Genomic DNA, 16,877 nt, shown 5'->3' on the forward strand with positions numbered 1-16,877 from the left:
AAAGAAAAATGACATAGTATAAACAAACAAACAAATAAATGCATTTGAAAAATAAAAAACAAATGTAGAAATGTGTGAATAAAAAAAATAATAAATGTAGAAATACCCCAAAGTAAAAGTTGATGTATGGAAATGTAGAAATAAAATTGAAAATGTATCTATTTTCCATTTATTCATGTATTTAACTACTTTTTTCTGAATTAATTAATTAATACTTATGTCTTTTTTTCGTCCTCTATACAAAATTACAAACTCACGAGCTGTATTTGAAGGCAGCAGCGTCAGAGCTGGAAAATCCCAGCTGACGATATGCACGTGAAGGCATCTGTGTTTTAAGGAGGACGGAAGGAGTTTTGTGTCGAACAGGAAGAAGCTTCAATCCGAAAGTTGAGTTTACTGTTTCATCTGTTGATCGTCTGGCTCCGCATTGATCTCCAGTCCGGGAAAACACCTGAAACTCACCTTTGATGCAAACAACGTCGTTTCACCGCAGTCATGTCAGCTGAGTAGAGAAAATATAACTAACGGTGAGTTCAGGCTCATTATCCCGGTTCACAATGAATGAAGATCACAACTAACGGCAGCTTCTGTCACACATAGATGCTGAATTCTGGATGAAAGCTAATTTAAAAGTTACTTGGAAAAGGTGATTGGAAATCTTAACAAGACCTCATAAAACTGGATAAACATGCAGCTCTGCTGAACAAAGGAGTTTTTGAAACTGTGTGAAAGACAGTCACGAGTTGTTTTCAGTCTTGGTTTTAATGAAATTAGCGTGCATGTTTTTAAACCTGCAGAAAATCCTGCAGAGAGCCAGCAGGAGCAGCACTGAGGAGCTGGAAGAACTATTTAGATCCTTTATTACAGTAAAAGTACCAATACAGCAATGTAAAAATACTACATTACTAGTAAAAGTCCTGCATGAAACATCCTACTGCAGTAAAAGTACACAAGTATTATGAGCTTGTAGTTAAAGTATTGCAGTAAAAGTACATAAGTATTATGAGCTTGATGTAGTTAAAGTATTGCAGTAAAAGTACATAAGTATTATGAGCTTGATGTAGTTAAAGTATTGCAGTAAAAGTAGTGGTTTGGTCCCTCTGACTGATATATTATTATATATGACATCATTAGATTATTAATAGTGAAGCATCAGTGTTAGAGCAGCATGTTACTGTTGTAGCTGCTGGAGGTGGAGCTAGTTTACACTACTTTATATACAGTTAGCTAGTTTAGTCCAGTGGTTCCCAACCTAGGGGTCGGGCCCCTCCAAAGGGTCAGCAGATAGATCTGAGGGGTCGTGAGATGATTAATGGGAGAGGAAAGAAGCTTTTAAGTGTAATGTAACTCAGTACATTTACTCAAGTACTGCACTTAAGTACAGTTTTGAGGTATTTGTACTTTACTTGAGTATTTCCATGTGATGCTACTTTCTACATTTCAGAGGGAAATATTGTACTTTCTACTCCACTACATTTATTTGACAGCTTTAGTTACACATCAGATGAAGATTTGACACAATGGATAATATAACAAGCTTTTAAAATACAACACATTGTTAAAGATGAAACCAGTGGTTTCCAACCTTTTCTGGCTTTTGACGTCTAACAAAAAGCAGTGTGTAGTCGGGGTCACATTTCACATGTCTATGAGTTGTTAACAGCTCCACCAAATAGTGATTTTTCCCTCTAAACTTCTCACATGCTTTCATTTCAATAAATGTTCAAATGATCCAATATTTCAGCAAAAATCAAAGATTAGAGAAAAAGTCCAAAAACTGAAAACAGATTTGTGTATCAGAACTTTGTTTTTTCTTCTTTCCTCTCCCATTAATCATCTCATGACCCCTCAGATTTATCTGCTGACCCTTTGGAGGGGCCCCGACCCCTAGGTTGGGAACCACTGGACTAAACCAGTACTTTGAATTGTAAATAATGGACAATCAACTCCAGGAAATCAAGGCCAGTTGCCAGAGTGTACAGAGGCAGCAAATTTGGATAAACAGCTTTTTCTGTGAGAGCAGCAAATCTTTTGAAAACTCTTTTAAAATCTTAAAATACCTTTAAAATCTACTCAGATATGTGTTCATAAATAACCTTTTTTAATTTTGTGACTCTAACTGGTTTGTAGTGTTTTATTGGCTGATTGTGTTGTTTGTTTAACGTCGTTTGGACAAAGAGTTGAGACACATTTCTCCCTCTTATTTAGATTGTGTTTTTGCCTTGTGTCAATTTTAACTAAGCTAACCTCGGCACGTTTACATTGATGTTGTTAAAATGTCAGAGTTGATTAATGTGCTCTGTCCCTTTTTATAAAGAAACAAATAAATAAATTAAAAAGTGAGAAGTTGCAACACCTGAACAGGAAGGACAGTCTGTACTTTAGCAGATTTAGTTGAATATCAAGCAAAAGAAATATAAAGAAGGAATAAAATAGCAGCATCAAAGGTCACGAGGATCATGTTGTGACAATATACATGTGACGCTCTGTGATAATTCATAATAGAAATGGTGAATAAGGAAGTTGTGTAAATGGTGAACAAACGCAGGACAAACAGAACAAATAACGTTATGTCTGTGATCGTCTGCTGAACTTTACCTTTGTCTTTAGTAACCAACCAGACGCACAGAGATGGTGTGGAGGAACATGTGATTATTGTACCCAGAGGATGAAACATGATGACAAAAATGCGTCCTGATGTTTGTGTCAGCAGGTGTTATTTATGCGCTGCAGGTAACAGCAGAGCGGCGAGATGGCCATCGCCCACGTGGCCACGGAGTACGTGTTCAGCGATTTCCTGCTGAAGGAGCCGAACCAGGCTCGATACCGCAGCGTCCGGACCGAGCTGGCTGTGGACAAGATGGTGACCTGCGTGGCGGTGGGCCTCCCCCTCCTCCTCATCTCTCTGGCCTTCGCCCAGGAGGTTTCAGTTGGTGAGTGGAGATAACGGGAGCAGCAGCTGGAGACAAGATCGAAATGATCGTTTCAACACTGTAGTTAAAGTCCGGACGAGAGCAGCGATCCCAGAAAGAAGGCAGAAGAAGAACAGCTGGATGTTCTGTTGAAAGCCTGACTTTTGATTCAGGTTTAAGTTCAGCTCATAGTTGTAGTCAGGATTGCTGCACACATTCCTAATTAAACCTGTCGTTAATTTAAAGGATAACAACGTCTGAAAACAACAGTCAGGATCTCAAATGAACATTGAAACATGTTTTTCTTGCTGTTATCGTTCATACTGATCATTAGAAGATCCAAAATGCATTTAAAAGTTGATGTGAAGCTTATATGAGTCTTCAGCAGTCTGAGTTAATCATATCAAGTGGATATCTGACACATTTACAGTCTTTTTTAGCATCAAATTCCCTTTTTGTGTTTCCTCGGACAGTGTTTCCCCGTTGAGCTGCAGGTGGAAGTATAGTAACAAAAAGAGGGACTTTGACACTAAAAAGACTGTAACGTTGAAAGATATCTAAACTTAGCACAAAAAGTAAGGAAATATGTGTTTGGTAGATTATTTCTTTGTTGTAAGGATGCTTCTTGGCAATAAATCTTAAACTGCTGGAAAGCCTGTTTATTTCCCAAATCAGAGAAGATTTGGCAAATTTTTCATGGGCGTAACCCGCATACTCAGCTCTGCTGCTCATCCCACAAATACACGTTCCTTACAAATGTGGCACCATTTAAAAGGGAAATAAACAGGCTTTCCAAAGGTTTAAGATTTATTGCCAAGAAGCATTGTTACAACAAAGAAATAATCTACCAAACACTAAATTCCTTACTTTTGTGCTGAGTTTACTTGATTTGACTCATTTGGACGCTGAAGCTTCATATTATTTTCAGATAAACTTTTGAATATATTTTTGCACAGAAGGAGGACTGTGGATTTTGTTCCCCATCACTTCCATTGTAAGGTCATTATGAAGGGATCTTCTAATGGTCAGTATGAACAGGAGGAATGTTTACAGCAAGAAAAACAGCTTTAATGTTCATTTGGGCTCCTCACTGTTGTTTTAAATTGTGAACTCGTCCTTTAATGATCTTTGCAGAGATAAAACTTTTAGTCATCTATTGCACCACTTTCTGATCACTGTAGTATTTAATGTTAGTGATCAGAAAGTAACGTTCTCTCTTCAGTGAATCCTCTCTGTCATCACTCTCTTTTTATAACATCCTGTTTTCTGTCTCTACGTGTCTCTCAGGTACTCAGATCAGCTGTTTCGCTCCCACTAATTTCTCCTGGAGGCAGGCGGCGTATGTTGACTCCTACTGCTGGGCAGCTGTACACACACAACCTCTACCTATGTGGCTGCACAAGGTACACACACACACACACACACACACACACACACACACACGTTGAAGCTATTTAAATGTGTAATTGTCAGTCATCAGCCTGATGATTAAAAGTTGCAACACACCTTGTATCAGAGCAGCAGTAAGGCATGTTTGGATCAGTCTGCTGCTGGCGCAGACAGTAATCCACTGAGTCACGACATGTGTTAACAATAATACGGGTATAAATGAAAGTGAGGATCCAAGATCTTACAACAAATTAACAACAATGTGCTCAACAAGTTCAACCAGAAGTTGAAGATACTGGGAACTAATCTTAGAGAGTAAACTTGGAACTTAAAAGTCCCTGTTTGTGTTTCCACCACATCTGAGGAACCAGATAGATCATAAGCCATAATTAAGCCAGTTAAGTTTGATTTGCTTTTTGAGACACTTGTTTTTTTTTTTACACAGGTCAGAATAAATCACTTTTTTTTCTTCTTTTACTCTTTTATTCAACGAGTTTCTGATCTGCCTCCGACCATCTTCCAGCCTCTCTGCTCAGTTCTTCCTCACAGTTCATCAGGCTTGTAATCGCAGCCTGATATAATTATGCTTAAATACAGTTCCATCCAGTTAAGATGTATAAACAGGTTTGATTTTCCAACACCAGTATGTTTTATCTTCCAGATCCTTCAGTGTTGACTTATAACTCTCACAGTTTCAGTGCTTCTGTTTCAGGAGGAAACGCCAGCATGTTTAACAGCGTTTTTACTCGCCTCCGTCCTGACTCAGGGAACCAACATCTGTAGAATATAGTGAGAGATCAGCTCATTATGGTTTTGATTTCTACACATGTAGACAGATGAGGAGGAACCAGATCAAGCTTTGACATCTTTAGATAGATTTTACTTTATATGTATTGAAACAAGCAAATTACTGATTCAAAAATGCAAACATACATGTTCTGTTTTTGTTTATCAGACACACACACACAAGAGCTACACTGCTTCATCTCTGTGCAGTTACGCCGCCGCCGCCCTGCACCGTTAGCAGACGTTTCCCACGATATGACAGTTGAGTCGGGAAAGAACAACAGAGGAGAGATTCCTCAGACAGGAAACAGATGTTGTTTGACTGCAGACACTCAGCTTTCAGATTCATCATGCGTCAGCTCGACATCGATAATAATATCTTTATTCATATAGCGACCTTACATAGTGCGTCACATAGAATCACATAAAAACACACAGCAATAAAAGTGCTAAACAAACAAACAAACATAAAAAACTTAGTCTCATGATAACCAGACAATCAGAGATCTCAACAGTCTCTTAAAAAAGGCCTGAAAATAAATAAAAACCTGTAAAACAGAATAAAACTAGCATCAAATAAAATCAGGGAAGGTTTTGTATTAAAACTATGTGATGAGCTTAGAATAAAAAGAAGCTGCTGACTCAGCTGTGCTTATTTCATAAACATAAAAAGGCTAATTCAGGCTTCTTTAGTTGATCAAAGCATGTTTGAGGGAAACTAACAACCTCCCTGCAGATATAAACTGTGTTCATACTGTAGGTCGTCACCTAAAGCCAGAACAGGAAATCTGGTGCTTTTGTGGTCATTTCATTGTATTTGCATCACGTATTTATCAACCACCGTATGAGTAGAAATGTTATTGCCACTAACAGAACTCGTCATATCTCTTGTGCAGTTCTTCCCCTACATCCTGTTGCTGGTGGCGGTGCTGATGTACACGCCGACGTTGTTCTGGAGGTTTTCCGCGGCGCCGCTGCTGCAGTCTGACCTCAGTTTCATCATGGAGGAGCTGGACAGGTGTTACAACCGTGCCGTCACTCTGGCCAAACGCATGGCCACCGCGGGACTGCTTCCTCCAGACGGGTACGGCTTTTTACTTTCACTTCCTGTCTCTTTACAATTTGTTGTTCACTGGAAACATTTGGGTTTAAGATCAAAAGATGAGACAAGAGTTCAGAATGTCAGCTTTTTATTTCCTGGTATTTACATTTAGATGTGTTAAACAACTCAGGATATATCACCGTTTGTATTACACCACAGCATTTTTAGGTGAGTAAAGGAAATAACTTGCTTGCAGACATCACCAAACTGTTGCATTCTTCATTTGTGATGCTATTCCAGGCTTTTACCACAGCTTCTTTCAGTTCTTGTTTGTTTCGGGGGGGGGGTTTCTCCCTTCAGTCTCCTCCTCAGGAGGTGAAATGCATGCTCTATTGGGTTAAGGTCAGGTGATTGACTCGTGTGCTTTGGGTCATTGTCCTGCTGCATGATAAAAATTCCTCCTGATTAGTTTGGATGCATTTCTCTGTAAAACGGCAGACAAAATATGCTACCATCATCAGTTACATCATCAATAAATATGAATGAGTCTGTTCCAGAAGCCATGACATTACCTCCACCGTGCTTCACAGATGAGCTTGTATGCTTTCGGATCATAAGCGGTTCCTTTCTTTCTCCATCACTTTGGTAGAGATTAATCTTGGTCTCATCAGTCCATAAGATTGTGTCCCAGAACTTTTTGCAGCTCGTCTCTGTGCTTCTTTGCAAGTTTCAATCCGGCCTTCTGATTCTTACTGCTGATGAGTGGTTTGCATCTCTTGGTACAGCGTCTATGGCCTCTATGGCCTCTATGGATTGTGATACCTTCACCTCTGCACCGTGGAGGTCGTCGGTGATGTGACTTACTGATGTTTTGGGGTTTTTCTGTTGTTTTCCTTGGCCGACCTGTTCGACGTCCAAATTCCAAATTGTTGTGCTTGCTATTCCCAATGTTTGTCCAACGGCTCTGATTGATTTTTCCTTCTTTTTTCAGCTTCTTAACGGCTTGCTTTTCCCCCATCGACAGCTCTCTGGTCTTCATGTTGGTTTTATCCTCTGCAGTCTTTATAGGTTTAAACCCAGACTAGTCATGCAGAGCTATTTAATGTTTGAACAATCAACCTTAAAGGAAACACCTGTCAGTCACATGTTCCAATAGTTTTGCTCACTTGAAAAAAATGGATGGGTTCAAACAAAGGGTGGTATGTCCTGAGGAAATAAAAAGCTGACATTCTGAACTGTTGTCTCATCTTTTGATCTTAAACCCAAATGTCTTCAGTGAACAAAACAACAAAAACAAGGGAATTTGACTTGCTGTTCCAATACTTTCGGAGGGGATTGTAAATGTCTTTCATCCTGAGTCATAAAGTAGTTTAGACGGCAGCGATCAAAGACGTAATCAAACACTGAATCTTCAGTCGTGAAAATCATTAATTTTAAGTGATGTTGACTTTCTGCCCCTAATAGCAACACTGCTTACCACAAAACTTGATTTATGACTTGTGTCACATCTAAATCTCACTGCTGCATTTTAGCATTTAAAACTACAGTTAAGGTAACTACGGTTACAGTTGAAGACAAGGTGATAAAGTTGTTAATGATTTATTAAGATGGGAACTTCTGAAGAGGATTAAATATTTACTTGCATGTTTTGAAAGAGACGTAAACCTGCTAAACACTTATTAGACTAATGCTAAAAGCTGCCACTAACGATCGTTTTCATCATCAGATAATCTGCTGATTATCTTCAGAGCGGTGAAGTCTTCAACAGTCCAAAACCTAAAGATTTTAAATTTACTCTCATATATGACAAAGAAAAGCAGCAAATCCTCATAGATAGATAATATTTTGCCTTTTTTTTATTGAAAAATGACAGAATCAATCAGAATTATCAAAAATAATTGCTTATAATAGATCTATCGACTAAATTATTGCAGATCTACTGTCAGTTTTCTGCTTTCTTTGACTTCACAAGTGTCACAAGAGTTATTTTATCTACCTGCACATGTAACGGGGGACTATATTAGCCTCACAGTTTATATGGCTGATAATAGCGACAGCCTACAGTCTCTGCGTTGTGTTGTGATGATGATGATGATGATGGTGGACTCCAACGAAGACACCCAGACAGCTTCGATGTCGATTCAATGATGTCTGTTTATTGCTTACAAGCCCGGTCTCAGTAAAACTATTTAATATAAATAAAATCATAATCAAAGGAAACTTACAATACTAATAAATGATTTGTGACGAATAACCGTTAAATAACAAATTACAGGGCCGACGGTCGAACCTTGACTCACTATATTACAGATTATTGATACAGATGAATCAGTTCACATAGATAATCACTCTGAATGTCAATATAATTATAATTAGTAATAAAGTCTATCTCAGGTCAGCTATACATTATTATTTACAGGTTTCCATTTAACAGTCACACACCCACCTGGGGGATACAAGCCCGGTCTGACTTGTTTCCATGGTGATGGGCTTTATAGCTGCATCGTTACCTTGGATACTATGTAGCCAAGTATTAAATATTAAATATAAGCTAACAGCATAAAATAATGAAAATAACACAAATATGTACACCTTACAAGTATTAAATAAAGGTAAAATTACTGACAAAATTATATTCTATATTAAAAGATTTTGCTATTAGACATAGTGACCATATGTTACACACAGGAAGAACCAACACATTACTTCTTCTTCTGCTGAATAATGTTTGCCGTTCGTTCTCTCAGCTCTCCCGGCAGTGACCCTACCGAGGGATGTTTCAACTACCCGCTCGTGGAGAAGTTTCTGATGACCAAGCGTTGCTCGCGGGTGCTGCTGTTTTACTACCTGCTGTGTCGCGGTCTGACTCTCATCACCTTGCTGTGCGCCTGCATCTACCTGGGATACTACCTCCGCCTGGCCTCTGTAACTGACGAGTTCGGCTGCACGCTGCGTGTCGGCCTGCTGGCCCATGACCCCAGCATCCCTGACAAGGTGCAGTGTAAGCTCATCGCCGTGGGAGTCTTCTCTCTGCTCAGGTATTTGTCTGTTTGGTTAAGAGAGATAAGATAACGTTATTGTCACTGTACAAGTACAATTAAATGTCATTTGGAGCAAGCCTATAGATGCCTAATTAAGAATAAAAACTATAAAAACCTCGCACTCTGGCCCGTCAGGATCAGATCATTTTGCTTTTTAAAAATGAGGGATATTTCTTACAAGTATGGTGTGCTTTTATTTTGAAAGTTTGATTGAAATGTGTACTGTCAGGTGTATAGAGACAATAGTCAACTGCAGCTGGACACAGCTGGAACCCACACCTTTTTGAACATTTACTGCTTCCACATAGTTTTAGATACAAACTTCATTTGAACTTTAAATGAGTCACGAGAATTTGACCTACAAATCTTGAATTTACATGTGTTTTCTATCTTTTACTGTTTTTGAGATATTAGAGTGTGAGTTTTAAAGTCTTTTCTTGCTCCTCCTGTGATTTTATAATGAGTGTGTATTGCGGAATGTTTCACAGCACTGAAGGAGTGACATCACCAGGAGCAGTTGGAGAGGACGATTTTAGAGTACGCTTTTTGTGAAATGTCCTCATAAATCCCATGGGTTTGGCCAAATCTTACATTAAAAATCATATTTTAGTAGGAAATTTCGTGGCAAATCCATTGATACAGATTTGAAAGTGGTCAGACTTATAGTTTAGACGTCAGAAGCCTCAGTTTGACACAAAGTTCATGCCTCCGCATTGTTTTACATTGTAAGGGTGATGTGGCACTGCAACTTTCAGGACTTATAAAATCGAAACCGTTCGAGTTATTACAAAGCTTTTTTTCAGCATAGTGTCATAAGTCACCTATTAAAGTTTGAAGCCGATACCATTAACGTCCATTTGTTCAGGGGCCAAAGTCTTGTTTTGAAAGGCTAATTGCGGACTTCCTGTTGGATTTAGGTCAGGGGTGTCAGTGTATGATTTGTAGGTCTTGATGAGACAAATAATTGAGTTTTGGTTTTATCTCTCTACAACATTCCTACGGGCTGTGGTGGCCATTTTAGTTACATAGGTGGCGCTAGAGAGCACATATTGGCACTTTAGGGGTTGATTTTTACATTTTATCAAATTTTTCACCAGACTTGATGTGCGTGCCAAATTTGGTGAGTTTTTGAGCATGTTTAAGGGGTCAAATTTAGGTCTGAAGTGGCATAATAATAAAGAAAGAAACAAACAAACACACGAAAAACAATAGGGTCTTCACCCTTAGGTAAGGACTACTGTTTTACAGTCGTACATGAAGAGGGAGAATAGGAGGAGGCTCAGTACACAGCCCTGTGGTGCTCCAGTGTTCAGTGTTACGGGAGGTTAGAAATGCTTGTGCACTGTTTGTTTGTAGTCTGCCGGTAAGAAAGTCCGGAACCCAATTGCACAGGTGGGTGTTTAGGCCAAAACTGTGACTGACATACCTGTCCAGCTGCTCCAGGTGAGGCCAGTGAGACTGTGTCCTCAGGTGACCTGTTTGCCCTGTAAGCAAACAGCTGGTGGTCCAAGGAGGAGGGGATGTTGGTTTTTTTTATGTGTGTTAAGACAAGTTTCTAGTTAAAATCATAGTTTTTTGGTACGCTTATCAGACGATGCAGATTAGATGGGGAAATTCTATATCTGCTCCATATTCCATGTGAATAATGGGAGTTCGACAAGGCAGTATTCTGTCTCCTTTCCTTTTTTAACATCTATATGGATGATCTGTCACTGCAGTTGAAAAGATGTGGAACAGGATGTATAGTTGGCAACTCTATCATTAACCTCCTCATGTACGCAGATGATTTGGTGATTTACCGTCCATGTTGTTGAGGGTATGTTCACAATATGGTATAGATTTTGACATCAAATATAATGCAACTAAGAGTAATATTATGATAGTCAGAAGTAGAGAAGACAGAAAATTAGTATTTCCTGATTTCTTCCTGTCTGGCATTGCCCTTAATGAACGTAATGACGTTAAATATTTGTGCCATTATATAACCAATGATTTATCAGATGACAGGGACATTTACAGGCATGTTGGCTTTTAAATTTTAGTATGTGTTCAGTGACTGTGAAGATCTCTCTTTTTAAAAGCTTTTTGTACCTCACTATATACGGCCCACTTGTGGTGTTGCTACAGAAAAGGCAGCATGCAGAGACTCACAGTGGCTTATAATGACAGTATGAAGCTGCTGCTTAAAGCTTCAAGATGAGTCCCGTCAGGTTCTTATCTAGACTGTGGAACCATTTGCATTTTAGCCTAAATGCAAATGTCTGATTATTGTAGAATGCCTCTTGTTATTTTTGTAGTTGTGTTTTTTTTAGATTGTTTATTAATTTATTCTTTTTGTTTGTTTGGTTTTGTTTTATACTTTACACTTTGTATTTTATTGTGCTATGGACCCTCCATGAGTTGTGTCCTTAATTAATCCTTAAAAAAAAATTGAAGTTGCTCGAAACACTTCATAATTATGGGGTCAGGGCCACTGGGAGATAGTCATTCAGGGACCCGATCACTGTCTGTTCTGGCTCAGGGATGATTGTAGCAGACTTGATGGGACAGTGGTCTGTTCCAGAGAGACGTTAAACAGGCTGCTGAGCACATGATGGAGCCTCCTGCAGTGTCAGCTGAGTGATGGGTTGGTTGTCGTCTCTGTCGTACCGTGTGAAGAAGTGGTTCAGATCATCAGGGAGAGATGAGTTTACCTTTTGTAGAAGAGCTCTGGGCCGCTGCGTCTTTGCACCACCATATGTGTTTACTTAATAGACTTTATAGCCTGAGCTTTGTTTATGAGGGGGTCACATGAAAAGCATCAGATATGGGTTGGCAGGGTGTGTCCACCAACAACTACAGAGTGGACACAATAACATGTAGTAATAATAATAATAATAATAATAATAATAATAATAATAATAACACTTTTCTACTGTATTGTAGTCCAAAATATTAGCTCTGCAATCAAATTTGCCTCTGTGAAGCTAATTTTGTGTTAAGACTGTCAGAAAGTGTTGATTTGAGTGGAGCTGCAAAGATTATTATTGTTATTATCACAGTAGGACACAGGCAGTGATTGTTGATCTTGAAAAGGGCCAGAGGGCTAAAATGTTATCAAAATAAAGGAGAAATGCATATGGAGCAAGAGTGTGTGACTCTTTTTTCCCGCTTGCGATGACGTCTGTTACCGCCACACCAAACGCCACGATTGGTCCAAAATCACAAGCGTCTGTTGATTTGGACATTTCATGTGGAAAAGTTGCAGTAATTTACCAAAATTGCAAGTTCTTGCAAACATTACAGAGGTCTCTTGAGGTAATTTGCGTTAATTATTGCAATTGCAAAATTGCAGTTTCCTGGAGAGACTGAATAAACCAGTTATACTGTAACAGGAAATGCTTCTTTTCTTCATGTCAAACTGTAGTTGGTTTGTTTGTTTCCAGCCTCGTCAACTTGGTGCTGTTCGTTGCACTGATCCCAGCGGTGATCTACGCCAGCCTCCGTCCCCTCTTCTGCTATGGATACGCCCGCTTCCTGGAAACCTACCAATCACTGCCCACCGTGAGTGTCCTGCCCTCCCCCGACGGCCACTGGGACGATCTCTCTCTGTATCTGCTCTTCCTGGAGGAGAACATCAGCGAACTCAAGTCCTATAAATACATCAAGGTGTTTTAAGCAGCACATATCTCTGATCAGACAAACCAAAACAGTAACAACACAATAACAATGTAAACATGAATATATGTTTGTTTGTTTTTTATTTGTCCAATCTTGTCTCATGTTTTCTGACTGCAGGTGCTGGAGTTGCTGAAGAGAAGAGGCGAATGCTCTGGAGAAAACTTTGACGCCTTGGGTCTGTTGCAGACTCTGTGTCTGGTGAAGATGGACAGTGTGGATGGGGTCAAACCTGGAGGTGTTGCAGGGAAACGAGATCAAGTTAAAACTAATGCGGCCGACTCTTCCGGCAGCCCAGCAGCAGCCAACGCTGGAGCAGCTGCAAACTGCTGCAACAGTCCGAGCTCGGCCACGGATAACTGCAGCAGGATGGAAACTGAGATGAAAGGTGAGGACGGAGAAGTAGTTTTCATTTATCGCATTTTACGAAGGGTTAAACATTCCTCATGTTTAGCAAAGTTCTGTCTGATATTATGTTTGATATGAAAACTGCACAGCTGTAGAATTATACAATAAAAAAGCAATTTAAGTTTCTCATAGAATGAGGTGAGATGTTGGTTTATTTAATATTATCATGTAATTCAAACTATTATCGCACATGTTTTTGTTTTGGAATGAAACAAATTTCCTATGATTTTTGCTTATATTATAATATTAATTTTATCAGTACAGCCCTGCTATAACCCACCTTTCATCAGAAATAGTGCAGAGTTTTTACTGTCCTATTTAAAGGGGGACATATCATCTGTTTTGTGGGGTTTTTTTCCCAAATGTTCCAAAACTTGAGGGGAACGTATGTAAAAATGCTGCCTGCAAGTCAAAACTCAGGGCTCCAACTATAGACTGTATTTAAAGATGGACGTCATGACAGCTCCCCAAAAGTGAAGCCAAAACATCTCGATCGCCCCCTGGTGGCTGGCTGCAGTATAGGTCATAAGTCCCGCCCCCTCCATGCTAGCGGATGGGACATGAGCCAAACTAAAAAATCAAAGCACACATCAAATAAATTTTTCCCAAAGATGGTTTCTGTCATTTCAGGTAGTTCTTATCCTGCTGATGTTTGTCCAAGTGCTCATTTTTCTGATAAGTTTGTTTTTAATTAGTTATTTGACGATATAGAAAGGGGGTCTGACGTCATGATTGACAACCGTGACAACCACTCTCAAACCTCCATCAGGCTGAGGGGGCGTGTTCCGCGGGCTGTTATCCTGCCGCCTGACTCTACTGCGCAGATTCTGGCTCCAAATGAGGTCACAAAAGCAAGATGGCTGCTCCTGGAAAGGAGATATTTTGGCTTCACTTTTGCATAGCGGTAGGAAGCGGAGACACGTCGTCCATATTTATATACAGTCTATGGCTTCAACCTGCTATGAACACTTCATTTGCCTACTCCTCATGATGATGTCAGATTGTTTGCACATGCCCACAAACAGCTGTCTGCTCCGTAGTCTTTGTTGCTAGGTGGTTGCTAAGGTGTTTCCAGGTGTCGTCCACTCTCGAATTTCAGATCAGATTCATCCAACATGTATGGATGGATTTGAGAAGTTGACATTTGGAGTAAAGAAGGAGAAAAAGAAGTGAAATCCTGCTACTATAGTTTGTTTACGTAGCCTCTGGAGGCGGAGGAAGCTTCCTGAAGCTGACCAATCAGAACAGAGTGGGCTCATCAGGAGGCGGGCCTTAAAGAGACAGGCGCTAAAACGGCCTGTTTCAGACAGAGGCTGAACTGAGGGGCTGCATAAAGGACCAGTAGAAGATAAATAAGGAGTTTTTAACTGTAAATCATGCAAAGATATTCCAGTAGAGCCCCAGAATATAAATATAGAGCTGGAAATGGGCAGAATATGTTCCCTTTAAGTTTAAAAGTAAAGTTAGGCCTTGTTGTCAGCAAAAGAGCAAGAGTTTCAGCAAAAATTTCACTTTCTTTCACCTCGTTTCAAGGAACTGTGGGACGAAGGATGAGAACTTACAGGAAACAGAGAGTCAGAGGTGGAGAAACAGGTGTAGGCCAACAAAACTACAGAGGTGACAATTACCTCTACCCATCAAACCTGTTTCCTGAGCGTGCAGAAGAATGTTTGGCAGCACATCGTATAATTTAAAAATTCAGTTTTACGTCAGTGGCTGTGTCTGAAATCACTCTCTTGTTCACTCATTAGTGAAAGTGAAACTGAGATTTCAGACACTCATTAATCATCATTTCATTTTGTGTCATTGCTGGCGGCTGTAGAGACGCACAACAGTCGTCTTTACATCTACAAAATGCGACTCATTGCATTGTGGGATTGTTAGCGGACAGTTGCGTACATGACAACAAGCTGTGTATTGTAGATACATTTACCATCAGAATTCAGACCCTCAAATAAAATAGTGGACAGTAAATATGGTAACTATAGAAATATGTTTCAGTTCAAGGTTTCTGGTCCAGTGAATCTCATTATCTAATATCTTACAAATACTCGTTTACTTACTTATACTTTTTGGAAGAGTCACAATATTAGGAAGCATCTTATTTGTCTGTTATTAAAGCAACAGTTTTGGGAAATATGTTTACTTGATTTCTTGGTGAGAGTTAGATAAGAAGATTGAGATAAAAACAACAATTCTCCACTTTATTTAGAGTTTTTGTACGGATTAAACAGACGAGATATAACATATTAATTAGTAAGCTTTAGAGGTGCTGGTAGGTGGATTTTGTTGGGTCTCTTTTTTGTTTTTGTTAATAGTCTGGCCGTGGAGTTTTGAATAAGCTGTAGTCTTTCAATTGACCTTTTGGGAAGACCCGTAAAAAGCACATCGCAATAGTCTAATCTACTTGAAATAAAAGCATGCTATGCTAAGCTAACCAGCCTCTGAATCCAGCTTCAGACTTGAGAGAGGTTCCGATCTTCTCATCAAGATTCAAGAAACTTTATTATCTGTCACATACTGACAGAAATTCCTCTTTGACAAAACAGTGAAAACATCACAGTAAAATAAGTTAAGAATAATAACACCAGTACTGTTAAAAGACAAGTTTAGATGTGAGTATATCTGTTTAAAACTTGTCTTAATCACCACATACACAATAATAATTCCCACAACATGCAAATTGATTTATTTATTTTCAGAGCTGGCCCCCCTGCTGCCGGGAAACAGCGATGTGACGGGCAGAAACAAAAACAGCGAGTGCGGGACTATCCGGCAGCGAGCGATGTGATTGGCCGCTGGCACTGCGATGGAGACGGAGGACTCCACCTCACCAGACCTGGACGAAGGAGGTCTCATCTCACGGTGCATAAAGACACGCCACGACCCTTTCCTGTCCTGACGGAGTTCATCTTACAGACATCGCAGGAGCTCAGATGTTTGAGACTTTTGTTTGTTTTTTTTCTGACACATCGCTGACTGGAAAGAGGAGGAAGTGAGCGTCAGGTGATGTAAGACTAGACACTGGAAGTACTGGGAGATTAAAACTCATGCTGGAATCAAAACAAAAGACATTTTAAAAGGTTTAAACGCTGCATTTACCAGAATGTTTTGCTCTGTGAATTATGGGGTGTGATGACGTCAGACTGACTGTACATATAGATGTTTATTCAGCTGCCAGTGATGTGATAAGTAATTTGTTTGTTTTTTGACTCATAACCTACAATCACCGAGCACTTTATTAGGAACATCTGCGTAATCTGATGCAATGCGATACAACAGCTCTGCCATGAATTCTACTTTTATGAAGCTTATACATTTCCAGTTTTTATTGACATTGTCAGAAAGATGATAATTCTACTTTATGATTATAATTGAGGTGCTGGTGTACTGGAATGCATTATATTGAAAAGTGTTCCTAATATTTTGTCCACACTTTTCAATATATATATATATATATATATATATATATATATATATATATATATATATATATATATATATATATATATATATATATATATATATATATATATATATTTCTACCCACTATGACGTCAATACTAAACATAAAGTAAATTAAATAGAATTATCACATTTCTTACAATGTCAACAAAATGTTAAAACGTGTATATTTAAAAT

The 16,877-nt window shown here is 39.2% G+C and overlaps 1 protein-coding gene across 3 annotated transcripts; it reads left to right on the forward strand.

The window, feature by feature from the left end:
- Window positions 1–203: 203 nt before the first annotated feature.
- Window positions 204–16,666, forward strand: LOC121898785 (pannexin-1-like). 3 transcript variants are annotated; one of them, XM_042414206.1, is made up of 8 exons: window positions 204–527; window positions 2,711–2,933; window positions 4,200–4,315; window positions 5,984–6,171; window positions 8,877–9,167; window positions 12,596–12,818; window positions 12,948–13,215; window positions 15,938–16,666. In XM_042414206.1, exons 2-8 carry the CDS (start codon window positions 2,753–2,755, stop codon window positions 16,024–16,026), a joined length of 1,356 nt encoding a protein of 451 aa, XP_042270140.1. In that variant the 5' UTR covers window positions 204–527; window positions 2,711–2,752; the 3' UTR covers window positions 16,027–16,666. The 3 variants fall into 3 exon arrangements, with proteins under 3 accessions (XP_042270140.1, XP_042270142.1, XP_042270141.1); XM_042414208.1 differs by having other exon boundaries at window positions 2,714–2,933; XM_042414207.1 differs by having other exon boundaries at window positions 205–527; window positions 2,734–2,933.
- Window positions 16,667–16,877: the final 211 nt, after the last annotated feature.

This window comes from Thunnus maccoyii, chromosome 6 (assembly GCF_910596095.1).
Source record: "Thunnus maccoyii chromosome 6, fThuMac1.1, whole genome shotgun sequence".
Lineage (NCBI taxonomy): Eukaryota > Metazoa > Chordata > Actinopteri > Scombriformes > Scombridae > Thunnus > Thunnus maccoyii.

Excerpts from the sequence above, each read along its gene's own strand:
- LOC121898785 (XM_042414206.1), top strand. The coding sequence starts at position 2,753 with ATGGCCATCGCCCACGTGGCCACGGAGTACGTGTTCAGCGATTTCCTG. Across the intron at positions 4,316-5,983 it reads TACCTATGTGGCTGCACAAG|TTCTTCCCCTACATCCTGTT; the intron begins GTACACACACAC and ends TCTCTTGTGCAG. Across the intron at positions 9,168-12,595 it reads GGAGTCTTCTCTCTGCTCAG|CCTCGTCAACTTGGTGCTGT; the intron begins GTATTTGTCTGT and ends GTTTGTTTCCAG.